Genomic DNA, 18,339 nt, shown 5'->3' with positions numbered 1-18,339 from the left:
TCGTGGGGCAATCAATAGGGTGTTTCGGGGATTCGGAAAACCGACGGAAACCCGACGTTGGCACAAACATGGCTGCCGCGGCCGCGGTTCTTCGCGAGAGGCATCATCCCCTATACGTTACCCCCCTGTCTTGGGCTACCGAAATCGAAAACTCGTATAGCGAAACGTGTATAAGATAGCCGTCTGGCTGGGGCACGATATAATGTCTCCGGCGGAGACGTTTATTCCTGAAATGAAAGAAAAAAGAAAGACCCTTGCTTAATTTCAGGTAGAAATGACGGGGTCGAGTGTTTTCGATTACATCCATCAGCAAGATCACGCGGAGGTCGCCGAGCATCTCGGTCTAGGACTCGCGTCGTCGACGAGCACCTCGGCTCCGCATTCATCGAATTCTGGTCTAGCCTCGCCGAGTAGCGGCGCGTCGGAAGACCATGGTTCATCCTCCACTGCTAATCCCGATGGTAACTCTTCGCGTCATCGTACGAATGCGCGCATTTTATCAGTAAACACACGATCTAATAAGATATTCGGCGCAAATATATTTCGAGTTGAAGCTCGCAATTCACCCTCCTATATCCCTTAGTGTCCTCGTTAATGGCGCTAACGGCGGCCGGACTCTACAAGGGGTACGATCGAGCGTTTTGCGTCAGGATGAAATCCACCTTAACGAAGAGGGGGTGTCATTTCAAGTCGTCGGGTTATCGGGTAAGAACTTATATTTTCGCACATATATGATGGCATATATAATTATTAAAATATATTAAGACAGTTCTATATATTTTTACGCGCGCACACAGGTCGTATTGTTGCTGTGTCGTTTGAGGCCACAGTTCATATTTAGTCATACGAGAAAGACCGCGCCACCTTTGATGGGCATGGTTGGACTTGCTATTGCGCTTCCACCACCGAGTGTACACGAAATTCGTCTCGAGACCGACATGTTTGTCACACGGATCAGTTTCGACTTTCGGATAGCGCACTGCGAACCAAAGTGAGTACCCCTCTTGCATGATTCTATAGATACGAAGCGGATTCGGCGCGGATTTTTCTCTCTCTCATTTCTTTTAAATGAAAATTTATATAAAATATATAAAATATATTCCTGATTCGGCGATATTTTTCTCACCTACACTTATTTAAAGAGGACAGAGGGGTTTATTAAAAATAAAAATCTCGAATTGAGATTTATCAAATTACTTGGTATCGTAAAGAAAAATTTGGACTCCTTGTGCACAACTAATCAGTTTCGATGAAAAATAATTTTACCATCCGCGTCTGACTCTTTTTCGCCCGTTGAAATTTAAATATGTATACAATGGTATTTTATGTTTTTTTTTATTCACATGTAGAAAAATAGTGAGAGAGAAAAGAGAGAATAAAACAAGACTATAAATAAGACCGTAATAGGAGCTTTGCAATTCGTGTCCTCAGGGTTTCCGAATTGTTGGACTACACAGCCGACGAGTTAACGGGGAAGAATCTCTACACCCTGTGTCACGGCGAGGACGCGAATCGTCTGCGAAAGTCTCACATGGATCGTGAGTATATAAATACAGCCATCATGAATTATATATCCGCCCGTTATCAATCTCGCTCGTAATAAAGTCGCTGAGTACCGTTTGCACGATCGCGTAAAATCACACGAGAGGGGGTCTTTATTCGCGCTCCCTCATGTTTTCTGTATAATGTTCGAAAGAATGCATCGCGCGTGTTTGCGTGAATTCCGAACAATTCATCCTAGGAAATAATAATTGCGTGCACCAACGAATCTCAATTATCATCTGCCCAATTAAAAACCAGTCATACTACTAAAATATCGTAATGATGATTGGATAACTTTTCGTCGGTTCTTTTTTTTCCCAACACGACGATGTGCTTCTTAATGGCAATTTTTTTCCTACTGATTAGTCTGAAATAAAATTAAGATAGTGTGCTCGAATAAAAATTTCGAAAGAGAGGGAGAATGAGACTCGATAAATAATAAATAATAAATAGAGCGAAATATCAAGACTAAACGAGAGACAGCTAAAAAAGACAGAAATGATAGCTGCAAGATCTTCGACGCAAAATAAGCTGCAAAATTTGCAAAAAATAAACGAATCGGACAAAGCGTATCGTAACAAAGATACACAAAGGATCGAGAATAACATCAATTAAAATTCTGTCGCGCACAAAAATTGAGAAGTCTCTTTGACTGTAACAAACGTGAAAAAAATGTCAGAGCGTTAAATAAATTTAATAAAGTTAAATTGTTTTTAATATCGTGACGAAAAACAGCTTTTTTCTCCATCGGCGTAAGAATAAAAATTGGATTCTATTTTTTTTGCTGCGCAAGTTGTACACGGAAAAAACGAGACTAAAGTCGTAACGTGTTATTCATACACATACGTTTTCAACAAAACAAGGTCGATAGATCTGCCAAGCAGAATTTCTTGCTCCTATTGTTCTAGGAAAATACTTCGGTGAAAGAGAGCGCGATGGGTGTCAAAGCTGTCCGGGAAGAGAGAAAAGCACAAAAGTATTAATACGTCGGTCTTTTCGACTCCGCGCGACCGCTTGCAGATTTAGTAAGTACGTATCTGTTTGTATTTGAACGTTTTAGAGATCAAAGATTATTAGTCATAGGCGGGAATTAATGTTTCTAATTAATAATCATTCGGTCTCTCGGTAAACAATCATCGCGCGACTTTTGTAAAATGTCACATATCTCGTGAATTGATTTTCTCGTGAATACGACACGTGATAATGAGACAGCTGTTGGATCTTTTTGACGGGAATATCGGATTTTTCTCACGAGAAAAGAGTATCGCGAGATGTGTATCCTAACGTGGCTTTGTTATTTCGATCCTTTGAACAACAACAAGAGTATATATTCGCGACGTAAAAACGAGCGCATTGTCAAAAACAATTATACGAAGAATCGTGAATAATCTCATCTTGTGTCCCAATCCAATTAAACAAGAAAAATACCTTTTCTTAACGACGAACGAATTTATCTCTTACGAGATGAAGGCTACAAATGCTTCTAAGAGCATTATACAGAGATGAAATCGAACATACACCCCGAATAAATGAACGATTAATCAGTATAATCGCAAAAAATGTTTACCTTTTCCTCATCATCGTACAAACGGTAGCTTCGACAATTAATACAAGCACTTCCGAAAAAAATATACAGAAAAGCTTTAGAAAAATAAGAGAATTTTATGTAATCACATGTCTTTTGTCAATATATTTCAGTATATGATAGATCGCGCAAAGTCTTTAGAAAACATTTAGCTATGATTGATTCTAGTGATCCATAAAGGGCAAGTACTAACGCATTACTATCGATTGATGAACAAGAGCGGTGGATTCACGTGGTTGCAGACGTGCGCCACCGTAGTGTGTAATTCGAAAAATGCCGAGGAGCAAAATATCATTTGCGTCAATTATGTCATAAGGTGAGTTACTTAGATAAAGCCAGTTAGAGAAAGGGCGAATGAACGAACTCTCTCTCGCTCTGATGTGAAATTTCATCGCGCTTGTCTTTCCGGTTTAGCGGCCGAGAATACGAAAACTTAATTATGGACTGCTGTCAGCTGGAGGACGGCGTAACCGGAGTCAAGAGGGAAGACACAGCCGGGAACGACCCGGAGAACGGATCGCCGGACGCCGACAGAGGAGGTACAAAACGTTCTTTGACTTAGCGAAAAGTTATAGTTTCATCGGATCGTGCATCCCTCAGAAAGTTCTCATCTTGAAGCGATATTCGTTGCGACTTTCGATTTCAGAGGGTCGTAGTCGAGGCGGCCCTACGAATCAGCATCAGGAGCAATCGCATCGGTCACCGCCAGAGGAGCGAGAGGAGAGCCGGGCGTCGGAAAGCGAGAAACGTGGTAGCCGGCATCACGACAGTATAGGCCAGTTGCAGCAGCAGGAGTCGTCGCAGACGACGGTCGGGAATATCAGCACGCTAGTGGTGAGACTGCGCGGGCACAAGCGGAAAATCCAAGACGACGATAGCAGCAGCTCCAACGAAGAGGAGGAGGACGAGGAAGAGACGACGGCGGTGCAGTCGGCGGTCAAGGAGTCTAACAGCGAGAGGCCGACTCGCACCCTCAGCCCCAGCGCGACGTCCACGCACTCGATCTCGACGACCGAGCAGACCCACTGCTCGACCAGCCCGAAGTCCCGTCGCACCGACAGCGGCAGGATGGACAACGCCGCCGAGAATACCTCGGGGACCTCGGTAAAGGATCTGGAGCAGGCTATGTCGAAGCATCTGCCGGGTGGCTCGTTGAACAAATCGAACTCACCGGCGACTCTTCATCATCAACCGACGGACTTCAGTACGGACGCGTTGCTAAAGCAGCAACAGCAACGTAGCACGATACAATGGATCGGCGCGCATCATCACCTGGGTCACCTGAGTCCGCAGCAATCCGCGGCGGCGACCGCGCCCTTGCCGGCTTCCGCGCTTCTTAGGCAGCTCTACGCGGCCAACCGGGAGAGCGTGATACGCGCTAACGTGCACGGGATCACGTCAAGCGGAGGTACACGAACACCCGCGTCGACCGGTATCTATTATCCTGGCGAGACAGCCCCTAACGGACCGCTGCCTACCCCGCCGGGCTCCGAAGGCTCCAGTACGTACGGTGAACACCAATTCGTGCTCGCCGCGCACAATCAAAAGGGATCCAATGGTACAAGCTGCGCCGACGCTTTCACCAGTCTGGTTTCGTCGTATACGTCCGCCACCGCGGCTGGCTACCCGGTGGACTATCATTCGGCGATGACACCGCCGTCGTCGGTCTCGCCACGGGACAAGCAGCAGCAACAGCAGCAACAACAACAGCAGCAACAGCAGCAGCAGCTGCACTCCGTGAACGTGATAAACAGCTACGAGAGCTCGTCAGCGTACACGGATCCAGTTCTCCGTCATCAATACGAACCGGCTCAGCCGTTACCCTTGAAACCCCAGGTATACTCGGCCACTGTTCATCCGAGTGCCTTAGACGCCGCAGCGGCGTACGCCTCGGCGGGCCTGACGGAGCAGCCGCAATTCTATCATCATTCGGCTGGTAGCGCCGGCTTCCACATCTACCATCCGGGCAACAAGTCGACGGCGAACGGCTGGTACACTTCGGCGTCCTAGTGGCCCCCCTCGTAGATTCCACCGCCCGTACGCGGAACGCGTGTACTTAAGCGACTGTAATTAAAACCCAAAGTCCTCTCCCTCAGTGCATATCAGTGATACGCTATCTCGTCGCTATCGCGATCGTCGGCGAGCGATCCTCGTTTCGTCGTACGGAATCGGGAGGAAGCTCAATCCCTCGCTGATCCTTGCTCTCGATCTCGCGCCGCGCGTTGCGATCAGCGTCGACCGCGCTGTAACAATCGCTCTCTTCTCCATTATGTGTAGAACGATTTATTGTAATATAATGAATAAATTATTATATATATGTTGACTTCTCTCGGAGGTATCTGCGTACATAAAGCATGGAGCCAACCGAAACTCATGCGTGTTCACCGTGCGTGTTCGAAGTGATTTGACGCGACGCTCAAGGAGATCGCAATATGTCTAAGAGATTCGCGATTTATTATATACGTGATATATAGGGTGTCCCGTTTTAAACGATGCACGCGAATATCCTCGTAACTATTGATAACATCGAAAAATGTTTCAGATAAATATACTATCGATTAATGCATACAAAAGGTGCCATTAAAAAAGAGAGAAAAAAACACAGGGTCATCTCTTTCTATAATCTTCATCTACAAAAAAATTTAACATTAGATTGTCTTCAAAATTATTCAATTTTTGTGAAACATGTTCAATAGCACCAATAGTTTCAAAGATATACGTATGCGCCATTTAAAATGCATGGAAGAACCTGTGTATCGTTAGACAACGAGGAAATAACTTCGTCTTTTCGCACCGCGTTAGATATTATTAATCAGAGCGCAATTATATCGCCACTTGACTGCGGTATAATTGAGATATGTTTAATTGTACATTTCTTTGCGTGGATGTGATTCCCTTCATCGAGAGCGAATCGGTACAAAATCCTTGCACGCTCTAGCGTTCATTTAATTTTTAGTGAGAGAAAACGCTGACGAAATTTATATCGGCATAATAGCGAGACGTGTTTGAAGAATAGCACGACATATATATGTACTTGAGAGAAATCGCTATCTCTATCGATTTGCGCGGACGTCCGTTTTCAAATCAATTAAACATAGAATTTGTTACTTAAATTTTGTTTCATATAGTACAATCGTTCTGTCCCAAAGAAATTTGTTGTTGCAAATATCTTGTTTTTGTTTTTAGATTTCAATTTACAATTTGTGAGAAAGTTACGAACGATTTTTCGAATTTATATTGTTGCGTGGCCACAATAATTCGCAATTTAATTATATCCAGTTTTGATGATCGTGTGGGATAGAAAATGACAAGTCAGACGCAAGACTGGCACACATACGTGAGTGAGTAAAACATGATATTTATATATGGTTGCGTTATAATTATGACGTTGGAAATACACAACAGAGCAATTTGGAACACGAGTGATATTAAAAATAGACCCTTTTTATTAAAATACGCACTGAAATTCTTTACTTATTAAGAGACATTTGTATGTATATTTATAGAGATTGCTCTATAGCAATATTACCTTCTCTAGATATATAGATTAGACGAAAATGTTAGATATCGAGGGGACACGTATCGCGTGAACGCGAGATAAGAGTCAACATTGCGCTCTGGAGGTAGCGAATTCTTTTACGAAGGTTATTGTATTTTAATGTTTAACATTTCGACCAGTTGTTTTTGACAAGTACACGTGTAAATACAGCTTACGTGCCTAAAAGTTCACTCGCCCAGCATTATTTTACTCGATTTTCATTCCGTGGACTTTCGCCATTTAGAATTTCGTACGAAATATATATTCGTAAGATTACACACGAAAGTTTTTAGCAGCACACAATCGGTAATATACAAGTGGCACAACAATTTATAATTATGTTTTATATTCTACTTGAATGCAGCAGCACTCGACGAGACGAATCTGGATGAGCATCTGCCGTAAGTAATTATAGTTCATAAATATTGCTTAATGTGGGTAAGTAATATCGAAATCGAATATTTATTGTTAAAGAATCATTCAGGATTTAAAAATAGATTTAAAAAAAAAACGCAAAGAATATAGAACGTCGTAAAGATGATTTATTTTAATCGATTTCATCCTCTTTTATAGGCTCATATAAAAAAAATTATTGTGTCATTGAGATTATTATCGGTTTTTTCAAGCCTGAGTATCATATTAGCGATATGTTCATACAGAAATGTGTTAAATGCATTTTTGTTGGGTTCGTGCCTGTTTAGCAATCGTTGTACAAGAGATATCGATTTAATAGCAAGAAATAACACGAGTATGCTGTTCGTATAAAAATGACTTATGTACACTTTCATTGTGTATTACATTAGAAATACTTAGGCCGGTATTCATAGTCCGATCTTATATTTAAGATCGTCATAAGTCCGAGCTTGAGATGCTGCGCAGCCATTTGATTGGTTGAATGGGATCTTAAGTCAACCTCTGACCAGACTTAAGATGATCTTAAATATAAGATCGGACTATGAATACCGGCCTTAGTATATAATTACTATTATTATTATATTATCATTATTGTTTTTGTTTTTATTATTTACTATTACAATTACTATCTCCTTAGCGCTATGTTAATATTAAATTACTACGGTGAGTTCTTGCAAATCTATATATATAAAAAAAAAGTAAACATCTGTAAAATATATATAAACGAATGAAAAAATAAAATAAATCTAAAAAAAGTGTTAAATGCACTTTGGACGGTAAACATTACAACTAATACTGTGAATTGTTATAAAAAAAAAAGAACAAAAAAAATATATATAAATGTAAGTAATCTACCTTTGTAGAATAGAGACAGCTTTGTACATGTAGAATCTATTTATGTTACATACAACTCTCTTTTATGCCCGATCATAAAAATGTATATAAATTAGAATGTGTAAAATATATACACACACTCCAATGAAATTTATATATTATAGTTAATTAATTTTTCAATTTTTCTCATTGGCACATAACGCAAGAAAATCATTCATTTCTTATCTGTAATCATTCTTTGAAAGGTAATTAATGAGATTTCGGCAGTCATATTATATCATAAAGAGTTGCGAGAAATGCGTAAAGAAACAATATGGAATGATCATCTTATGAACGCCACATAATGAGACAGAATCCACAAAAGTTGGTCAAAATTCAGATTTAATTCTATGAAGCTTAATTTTAATGTAAGTTATCTTTTTCTATTACTAAATGTATACAAAGTAAAGTACAACAATTTGTAATACTACAAAAATTATATTGGAGATAGCAAATTTTTCTTTGATGTTTGTTGAATCCCTTTATGGAATAAACAATGTTCCGCTGGCTTAAAGAGGGACATCAATACATCAAACATAAAAATAATCTTTGATAAATACTTTAAATAGAAATAACAGTAAAGTACAAACATTATGATTAATATAACTCATCAAAATTATGATTGAATTTAAAAAAGCTGTTACGAGTCTTACAAAAGGAGTTCAAATGTTTCTTTTTTTTCTAAGTTGACCAGTTCTTTTTTGGTTTCTATCTCCCTATGATGCGACATCGTGTCTCTGATACAAAATTATAAAACGTAAATAGAGATAACAGTTGAACGGAGCAAAAAAGACATTACCCTTATAAGAAGGTTTTATGTATAATATTTTAGATTAAGTTAATGTGTACTCCTTTTCAGCACTTACATATTTAACGTATGATGCATTTCAGCATTTCAGATGAACCATTCCTTCTTCTTCTGGACTTGATGACCGGTGGCAGAATTTACAACCGCTGAATCCGGATCCAGGGCTATCTCAGCGCCTTTGTCCTCTTGTGTCAAGTATTCGCCTTTATGCCTCGACATATATCTACCTATGAGGATTGCCATAATCACGAGCGCAATCAGAATAACCGCTAGTACGCTCCCTAAAATGGCTGTGTCAGTCTCATTGTACGCGGCTCGCAATTTTTCCTCATCCACTTGCGGTGGCGGCCGCGTCTCCACGATATCCGGCGGATGCGTGATCGGTTCGACCCCGCAAAAGTCTTCGGTCAATGGAGTGCCGAGCGAGCGTACGCTACCAGGCCCATTCTCTTGGAAGAGTAGCTTTAACGGATATATATCGTCGAATTCGACTCTCGATATACAACCCGCGAATCCCTCCGTCATAGACTCGTTCTTACCGATGTACATGTATTGGATATTGTTGAATTGCGCGTCCGCGGAATTCTTTATGTTAAAATTGAACTCCCTCGGCTCGTAATTGTCAACCTGCATTATCAGAGTCGCGCCTGAATTTTTCCGGCCGATCCTGATGTCATGATACTGTCCCAAACCGAAATGTTTGTATGGAAATATGACTTCTTGCCGCTCGAAACCAAAGTCGAATACCACGCGTAAGTGCCCGCTGTTTGAGACCATTATAGTCATATACTCTCCCGAGATGTTGGAAAAGAGGCCAAGTAAAAATCCTTTTGGATTTGTCGTAGTGAAACCAACGCGTATCTTCTCGGCGATAGTGGAACGCCAGCTGCCCATGAAGTCGTATTTTATCATCGAACTGGGTCGCATGTTCACACCAATCTCTGAAAACAATCAGCGCAACCAAGATTAATAGATCGTCTAACGTAGATCATATTCGAAGTATCCTCTGTACTTACCGTCCGCACAGATGGGTCCCTTAAACGCCGTCCATCGACAGTCGCACCAATATCCATCATACTTTTCATGGCACGTGCCATTATTAAGGCAAGGATTACTCTCGCATCTGCCCATACAACCTTCCGTAACGCCGTACAATCCGCGCCGGGCATAACTTCTCAAATCTTGCAATTGACCGTTGAGAAGCAGCGCTCTTATGCAACCGACGAATCCGTCTCTGTAATCGGTCGCGGCTCCTACTATGAGGTCCGAGGTGAGATGAAGCGCTCGTACAGGACCCGGTGGTTCTCGCACTTCGTTCTTCAGTGCTCCGTCGATGACAATTCGGGCTTCCTTGCGATTTCTTTCCACCGACACGGAATGCCATCGGTCATCGGCCAACTTGTAAGACGTTTGTACGCTCACAGTGAGCGGTCCGCCGCCTGCCACGTACTGAAAATGTATCTGGTTTCCACTGTTTATGGAAATCTTAATGTAATCGGTGGGTCCTCTGCTGTGAATTATCACAGCGTCTTCGATAGTGGTTTTGAACTCAAAATAAATATCGCCGCTGTGCCCGATATCAAATGTCGGTAGACTGATGGTAGCATCCACGATGCGAAATGTGACTACATTCTTGAATAAGTCTGGAATGTAAGATGACGGCATAGATAATACACGTTTTATTAGTGCTATCGAAAATTAATTTAAACTTGATAAATTTTATCGGTGTCTGTTACAGTCTAAACCTATTATGAAATGGAAAAAAATAGTTGATAAACTTACCGTCGCCCTCGCAAATAAGCGGGCCTATAGTATAACGACCCTCTTTTTCGTCGAGCGGCGTACCAGTGTCACCGAAACGTAATTGTTTGACGGGAAGATATTCTTTCTCCGTAATATCGCCACCGTCTTCCAACCATCCTTCTAATCCAGCATCGCAGTTGCACCACTTGGTAGGATCCGCACAGTTTCCAAGTATACCACACTCGCATTTTCGCGACCCGGGCAACGCACCACCCCAATAATCCATCTTTTGATTATTCCGACTCACCCACCACGAGTTTGGCCTAAAGTAATCACCCTGAGGAACTGAAAATGTAATCCCAAAAGTTAATACAAATATAAATGGAGGTACAACAGGCAAGATATTTAAATATACAAGTACCTGGGGAGTTAAATAGCTTGGAATGTTTGCATGCATAATTTATCCTCTGCCTACAATTTATAGATCGATTTAATAAAGCCTCTATCTGATCGAGATCAGCATCGTAATTAATATCCTGTATAAAACTGCCAGGCTCCTCGAATCCATCGACGGGAGTTAAATGCTCGTTACTGTGACGTAAAACTGTCATTACGCGCCCATCGGTGAAAAATTCGCAAGTGACAGGAAATGGCTTCAAGGGTCCGCTCCCGTCCACATCGATTTTAATTTCTGCACGTTGATTTACCGAATTCATATTCTTATATGCCTCGCACGATAAGGGATTTAATGCTGTGTGTAAAGTTTTAATATCAAATTACAATTTAATTTTAGTAGAGAAAGATATCTTACATTACATGTTATTGAAACGAATCGAATACTTACAGGTGTGACAAACGGCGCCCACGTATCCAGTATTGGCACAATCGCAGAGGAATTCGTCAGAATTTTGACGACAAACACCAAAGTGTTTGCAAGGATTCGGATTACAACGATCTACCATTTGACAAGTATCGAAGACGACCTCGTTTTTACAACAGTACTCTTCCTCCTTCCAGTCGGTCGGCAATTTATAATTCCCGTCGATACTTATCATTCTCATACAACCAACGAAACCATGATTGCTCCCTACGCCGGTCATACCGCCGATCAAATAAAACGCTCCAGTCAACATATCGAGGAGACGCTCCGTTTTCATTGGCCGTCCGTCGACATTTAAGATGAGAGAATTTTTGGCAATTGTCAAAATTACTTGATGCCATTTTCCATCGTTGAATTTTTCGTAAAAGTTATCTAGAATCGCAAACGGGTTATCCTTTGTCTTTATATCGACCTTCAATTTACCTTCTTCCAGATATAACTGCACAACAGAAATAATTTTATTAATTACATTTACTAATAGTACTTTGTTTTAGGATTAATGGAGATTAAGACAACCTTGACGTAGCCCGGAGTCGTAAACCGATGATAAAGGATTATTCCTCGCTCCTCGTAAGTTCGAAACGCGAGAGAGGCATTCATAGACGGTATACCCTCATAACCCTTCAGTCTGGCGAAAGATCCAGGAGTTAAAAACGTGACAGGTATCACCGGAGGTTCCGGACAAGTATAGAGTGTATTGATCTTATAGTATTTCAGATTTTCATCTACGATTTCCCCCTCCTTCAGCTCGTGAATTATATTCGTCGCGTTTAAATAAAAGTTTTCTATACAACCAGTAAAATTCTGATTCACTACCAAACCATCTTGTTTGTTAGGCACACCACCAATGTAAAGCTAAAAAAGAAAAAATTCATTCGATTAAATCCAATTGTAAATATTTGAGAAATTTGACATTCGTTTAATAAAAAATATACTCACTTCTCTATTTAAATCCAGTCGATGAAACTGTCCTTTTATTCTACCTTTGATCAGTACTCTATCGACAGAGAAGGAAATATTTTTCCTATTGCGCGAGATTAAGACATCGTGCCACATATTGTCATCTAAAAGACTGCCAACCGACAGACTCGTCATAATACCGGATCCGAGATCGATATTGAGCAACATTCTATTGTCCCGCAATTGCAAGGCTATGTAATCACCTTGCGTACCACGAGAGTACATTAATACACCATCGGCATTATTTGTTTTAAAGCGAAAACGTATAAAATGCCTATCGGTTTCGATAGGCTCTCTTAATAGATCCAGGCGTACGAGGGATGATCCGTTAAAGGATACAACGTCAGACACTGAAATAATAGATGATTTAGATTTCTTTTTTAATCGTATATTTAAAAGAGAGACATATATAATATATATATATATATATATAAAATCATTATTTCATACCATAGTCGCATCCGTAGAGTTCAACTCTCAGCGATATCCTGTCCCGCCATCGTGTTGGATTTATTCTTATCCATTGCGCAATTATTGGTACCTCGAATTTATTAAGCTTTATTCTGTCTCCGTCTACATTACCTTTAAACATCTGTAGAGAGAAAACAATATTAAATTTTAAATGATGCTACTCTAATTACTACTACTACTCTACTACGATATTCCCGGTTTTGTTATTTCGATGCCAGTCAATAATTAATGCCGCGACACAATAATGCAGAATATAATTAAATTGCATGCATACTGTAAGTTAAAAGTAGATCTTAATGAAAAGAGTAACTGTACAAAGAACTGTTAATTTCTTAAATGTACACGTTATTCAGAAACACCACTGGTCTCCGGATCAGTTTGAAAATCGTATATATTAAAGGAGTTATCAAACTGCTTTGACGGCCCCTTAATTTGCATATTACGTGCGCAAACATTGATCGAGCAAAATAATGATTATTGAATAATTTTCATCTCCCCAATCTTTAATAAAAGCAATAAGTATTATTCCCCCTCGTTACAATTAATATTAATTGCACAAACATGTACGTTAGTATAACTAGACTGTTAGTTAGATTAAAGAGACGCGAAAAAGTGGATATATATTAACCCCAAGAGATGTAGATATAATGCCATTATGATTAGATAAAATTCTCGAGAAGCAAAACATTTTTTGACTTTTTTTAATAAACTTCACTTGTATAATTTTTCTGTTTGAACGCTAAAACCATCCATCAATAGCTTAAACATTGAATATGCAATATTCGAAATTTACTACTCCCATGTTTAGAAAACAAAACTTTTTAAATAATATTCTTCATAATTATCATAATGACACTTTAATTATGTTTTAAATTCTCAAATCCCAATAGCAATTAGAACAGAAGATTCCAAACAGTATCGAACAAGATCCAAAACATGAGAGGTTTTTGTACAGCAAAAGATTTCGTTAATGCAATATTTTACAGTATTTCTACGACAAGAGCAATAATTAAGAAATTTTATAATACCTTTCTTATCAGAATATATAAAAGAATAAAAAGAAATTAAATTTATTGTGTATTTATTTAAAAATAGCAAAATATATCTTTCTAGAAAAGTTTTCAAATATACTAAATAAAAAGATAACTTTATATAATGATTTAATAACTATTATAAAAAATATATATACATGTTCCAGTATACATTTCTACGCACACAAATATTAACATTAAATTTTGTATATTTGCATAATTTTGTTTTCATTTATATAACTGAAAGATTATAAACTACATTTCTCTATATATGTAAATAAAATTTTAGGCTCCATCCTTGAAGTTAATACCTCATCTACACCATCCTGGCTTTCATAACTGGCCCAAGCTTGACCATCGTCAGAATATTGGATAATATATTCTGTCACGTATTCATTAGTATGAGCCCGCCCTCGCGTAGCAATGCTGCGTATCTCATATCTGTCCCCCAGCTCCATAGTAAGATGTTGATCGTAACTGCTAAGTACTGGTGACCACGCGGAATCTCCTGTAAAGCCCAGCTCCATGTCCATGTGTAAGAGGAGAAAAGTGGAAGCGAAGCAAGCAAATGGATATAGGATATAGTCAAAGGATCATAAATTTAGTTCATTTCGTGTGTAACGTAACTTGTGCTAGTTAATTTGTTTCAATTGTAAAACTATCTTCTATCTCTAAGTAACTTTTGCACTCAATTATTAAGAATTTCTTTTCACAATACATCTTACTTTGCATTCCAATGTTACGTATGATGTGATGAGAAAAAATGCTAAAATAACTATCAAAATGAGATAACAGAAAAAATAATTGGTGCAAAGCATTCTGGTGTGTGTGTGAGTCTATATAAAGCACATCAAAAGATACTTACCAGTAACAAACCTGGTTATATATTTTTTATTCGTGAGATATGAAGATTTTTTTATAATATATATATATATATATATATATATATATATATATATATATATAACTCCTACATTGTTCTATACATATTTTCGTATAGATTATTACAATATTTGCCTACATAAGCATGCATAAGCGAGCCTTGTGTTATTAGCATTTTCACGCATATTGATTAATTACGCCATGCCTCATTAGAAGCAAAATGAAGATTAGAAAAATTAAAACAGCGAGAACGAGCTTTACCTTTGCGTGGCCGTCTTCTTCCTTGAAATCCACGTAATCGAGACCGTTGGTGCCATAACCGATACGATATTCCATCACGTATTCATTCTGCGAGGATCGTCCCTGAGTCGCCACGCTTGTGACGTTCATCACTTGGCCCAGGTCAATTATTAAATACTGACCGAAATCGGAGCTGCCAGCCGACCATGCGTTTCCGCCTACACCACAACATTTGTGCATGCATGCAACTCAAAGTAAACTTAAGGGAGAGCGCTTACAAGTAAGGGGACAGAACATAGCGAAATAATTAGAATTAATTCTAAGAGTACCTTGCTTTTATGTTCAGAGATTGTTTAATTTATATGATTGCACTAAAAACTATAATATTGCAAATATTCAAACTTTTTAAACTACAAAGTAGGATGCAGAACATTTTTTCTACGTATAAAATAATTTTTCAAAAATTTATTTTAATAAGTAACAATTCTCGAGCAAAAACGATAGATTCAATTTTTAAGATAAAATTCATTAATACAATTACATATAGACACTTTCTAGAATCAATACAATTTTTTTTACATATAAATTGTAGAAGTTTTAAATCTTTATGACAAGTAAGATCTCTTTTCTCTAATCTTATTTACTGTAATAAGAAAGAGTTAATAAAATGTTCAAAGTTTAAGAAGGTAAGTAAAAAAAAGTAAGAAAATATTATTTAACCCTTTATTATTTTGCAATTAAACTAATGTACAAAATATATTATCCATCTTTTAATATTAATATATTAAGACATATTATCTTTTATATTAGTAATTGCAATACAATAAAGCTACGGTTGTTCAGATTTAGCAAAATATTGAGCCGTGTATTGTGGATCCAATGGAAAGAGTGGAACTGCGTGTGCTATAAGCTTATCATAATTAATTATTTCAAACGTGGTATTATGTAATTGTAATGAATTATCATTCTCTTGCAACGCTACGGCAATACAGTGTTGTGAATCGAGTAAAGTTTCTTCAAACAACCAATTTTGCTTGACTCCATCGATATACAAGATTGTGTCAGTTGTGATTGAATCTTGGCTTAACTCCGAATTTGTTCGAAAGTCGATACTCCTTAGATCAATAACAATCCCCACACCAAGCGCTTTAACGTAACTCTCCTTTAATGCCCAGTGTCTACAAAACATAGATATTTGTTCCGTTTCAGATTTTTCTGAGGCAGTACCTCTGATCTCTTTCCACTCGGCTAACGCGAAATTGCTGTTCATTATGCGAAAAAATTCAGAGAGACTTTTGCCCCCTTTATATTCTAACGACATAATGTCTACGCCTAATTTTACATCCCTAATCTCGCCCGCTAAAACCGTATAAGAGCCTTGATGAGAAACATTAAAACTTACAGTCGAATTATCTTTTAATATGGGCTTGTTGTGTTCATTTGTGACGAAAACAATTTTGTCATACGGAATATCCGTGTACTCGTTTACAAATTTTCTTATTAATAATTTACCTACAAGGGAAGCTCTAACGTCTTTACGAAATACGAATCTCCCTAGTCTGGCCTTTTCGTCATTTTGTACACAAGAAATCGCATATTCAAATTCTCGCTCGCTCGGGTTCCACTCTTTCCAATTAAATGCCCACCGAATGGCTGACATTCTAAAAATATTGGTGCTACGCATGAACAGTATGAAATTCAATCAGTTTGCACATCCAATGCACTCTTTGCCTGTTTTATGATTACAATTGGTACGTTCTTAAATTATCTCTGATTATAAAAGCAAGGTCTTGCAAGATAGCTCGTTTGAGATACTCTCCATAGACTACTTGCTAGAATCCACCTGAAGCAAATATAAATTTATTACACTGTGTTTGTTGTTTGTAATCCAAGAGATCATATCTATAAGTATTTCTGTTTGTAAAGTGCTAATGTAATAAAGATAAAGAGGAGGCGAGTATAAAATGATTGAACAATGTGTCATAGATGGCATATACGGTCTCACTTAATTCTCATAATTGAGCTTAACTATCATGGTAGGCAGCGTCCATCGACACTAATTAGATTCCTCAATTCTTGCCGGAATTCATTGGAAAATATCATATGATATTAGCAGAATCACTTGCAACTATTATTATGCAAATAGAAGCAAATATATAGTGCACAATATAGATGACAATAGATTTCATAGAAATAGAGAGCAAGCAACAAACTACTACTAGTATAATAACTATACGCTATATATGAACAGTTGTACAATAAGTCACGTCTAATATAGAATATATGTGAAGACGGATGTAGAAATTAAAAATACTTGAATGTCATTTCTTACCATTTAACCTGGCATTCTTTGGACCTCTTTCGGGTAAGGAAGTGGTCGCTGTTAATTGAGCTCTGTCCAAAAGAGGAATGTAGCATTCGTCGTCATCTAAGGAACAATCATAATTTTGCTCAATTTTGTCGTATCTTTTTATATAGAAATGTTTTTTCTGAGTAAAGTATATAACATAAAGAAAGAAAATTTTTGGCATTACTTTACACACAGACTAAAATTAAAACAAGAAATGTGTAAAAAATTGGACTTTATAAAATACACTTCTTACTACATCAAATACATATCAATTATTGACTCTACGTACATACATCATTATATTAACATATTGTAAGATATATATAATTACATGTATATAAAAAAACTGTTTTTTTTTTTATAATAACGAATACACGAACGGAAAGTACGAAAATGATGGTAATGATAAATCGTTGCAATCTCGTGTCGCGAAATAAACCAACGATAGAGAAGGGAATAAAGGGAGATCCGGCGTGTTGTGTAACGCAGCGTTTATGTGCATCTTTACTCGTATGCGTATTTGCAGGCGCGCCATGTTACATCGAGATGGGCTGGGTCGGGCCAGGAAGTCGCGCTATAGCGGTTATACGCTCGTGTTAATTAATACTTACAGGCGTAGGAGGTTGCCGCCAAGACGAGCGCGTACACGAGACACCTGAGAGCGGTCATCGTACCATCGCCTTGCACTAGGAAGCGTCTCTAGCCTCGAGAAAATCCTTTCGATTAATGCGTCGCCTTCGCCTCGATGACTCGATCGCCCAAGCAGATTCGGCGAAAATGACGAGATGCCAATCGTTCACAGTCGTCCACCTAACTTCACCTTCGTTCCCGCTCGAGGTTCTCCTTACTCCGAGGGATCACCGTGTGTGTATGTCGAGAAAAAATATAAACCTTGTACTTGATTTTATTCCGATGATTCAGCTCGCATCAACCACAACAGCGCACGCAAATGACGCGGATCAACTCATCGAATGACGTGATGGAGCGAATGTCGCCGCGCCTCTGTCTCGTGTCGAACCTTT

The 18,339-nt window shown here is 38.7% G+C and overlaps 3 protein-coding genes across 20 annotated transcripts in view; 1 reads left to right on the top strand and 2 right to left on the bottom strand.

The window, feature by feature from the left end:
• LOC145932610 (protein trachealess-like) overlaps positions 1 to 6,404 on the top strand; it is an 83,216-nt gene extending 76,812 nt beyond the window's left edge. For 11 of the 15 annotated variants that reach the window (XM_083031691.1, XM_083031681.1, XM_083031680.1 and 8 more), the window contains 8 exons: positions 269 to 461; positions 584 to 705; positions 798 to 991; positions 1,432 to 1,538; positions 2,451 to 2,567; positions 3,296 to 3,443; positions 3,542 to 3,666; positions 3,774 to 6,404. In XM_083031691.1, coding sequence (XP_082887817.1) covers positions 269 to 461; positions 584 to 705; positions 798 to 991; positions 1,432 to 1,538; positions 2,451 to 2,567; positions 3,296 to 3,443; positions 3,542 to 3,666; positions 3,774 to 5,137 — 2,370 coding nt within the window. In that variant the 3' untranslated portion in view covers positions 5,138 to 6,404. The remainder of the gene's footprint in view (positions 1 to 268; positions 462 to 583; positions 706 to 797; positions 992 to 1,431; positions 1,539 to 2,450; positions 2,568 to 3,295; positions 3,444 to 3,541; positions 3,667 to 3,773) is intronic. The other 4 variants (XM_083031683.1, XM_083031682.1, XM_083031690.1 and 1 more) reach the window with 1 other exon arrangement.
• Positions 6,405 to 6,553: 149 nt separating this feature from the next.
• On the bottom strand, positions 6,554 to 18,305 carry Nrx-iv (neurexin-4). 4 transcript variants are annotated; one of them, XM_083031674.1, is made up of 11 exons: positions 17,929 to 18,305; positions 17,300 to 17,395; positions 14,157 to 14,353; positions 12,794 to 12,935; positions 12,323 to 12,693; positions 11,900 to 12,238; positions 11,348 to 11,822; positions 10,925 to 11,254; positions 10,543 to 10,848; positions 9,777 to 10,403; positions 7,266 to 9,701 (listed from the first exon to the last, which is right to left on the bottom strand). In XM_083031674.1, the coding sequence occupies exons 1-11, from the start codon at positions 17,984 to 17,986 to the stop codon at positions 8,848 to 8,850; spliced, it is 3,795 nt and encodes a 1,264-aa protein (XP_082887800.1). In that variant the 5' UTR covers positions 17,987 to 18,305; the 3' UTR covers positions 7,266 to 8,847. The 4 variants fall into 4 exon arrangements, with proteins under 4 accessions (XP_082887801.1, XP_082887800.1, XP_082887799.1 ...); XM_083031673.1 differs by lacking the exon at positions 14,157 to 14,353 and adding an exon at positions 14,989 to 15,185 and having other exon boundaries at positions 17,929 to 18,304; XM_083031675.1 differs by lacking the exons at positions 17,300 to 17,395; positions 17,929 to 18,305 and adding an exon at positions 14,989 to 15,127 and having other exon boundaries at positions 6,554 to 9,701.
• On the bottom strand, positions 15,677 to 17,395 carry LOC145932623 (L-aminoadipate-semialdehyde dehydrogenase-phosphopantetheinyl transferase). The gene is made up of 2 exons (XM_083031715.1): positions 17,300 to 17,395; positions 15,677 to 16,810 (listed from the first exon to the last, which is right to left on the bottom strand). Exon 2 carries the CDS (start codon positions 16,649 to 16,651, stop codon positions 15,797 to 15,799), a length of 855 nt encoding a protein of 284 aa, XP_082887841.1. The 5' UTR covers positions 16,652 to 16,810; positions 17,300 to 17,395; the 3' UTR covers positions 15,677 to 15,796.
• Positions 18,306 to 18,339: the final 34 nt, after the last annotated feature.

The sequence above is a fragment of the Prenolepis imparis genome, unplaced genomic scaffold, assembly GCF_030444845.1.
Source record: "Prenolepis imparis isolate NDT839.2.m4 unplaced genomic scaffold, iyPreImpa1.0 SCAF_2, whole genome shotgun sequence".
NCBI lineage: Eukaryota > Metazoa > Arthropoda > Insecta > Hymenoptera > Formicidae > Prenolepis > Prenolepis imparis.
This window is presented reverse-complemented; position numbering and strand designations above follow the sequence as displayed.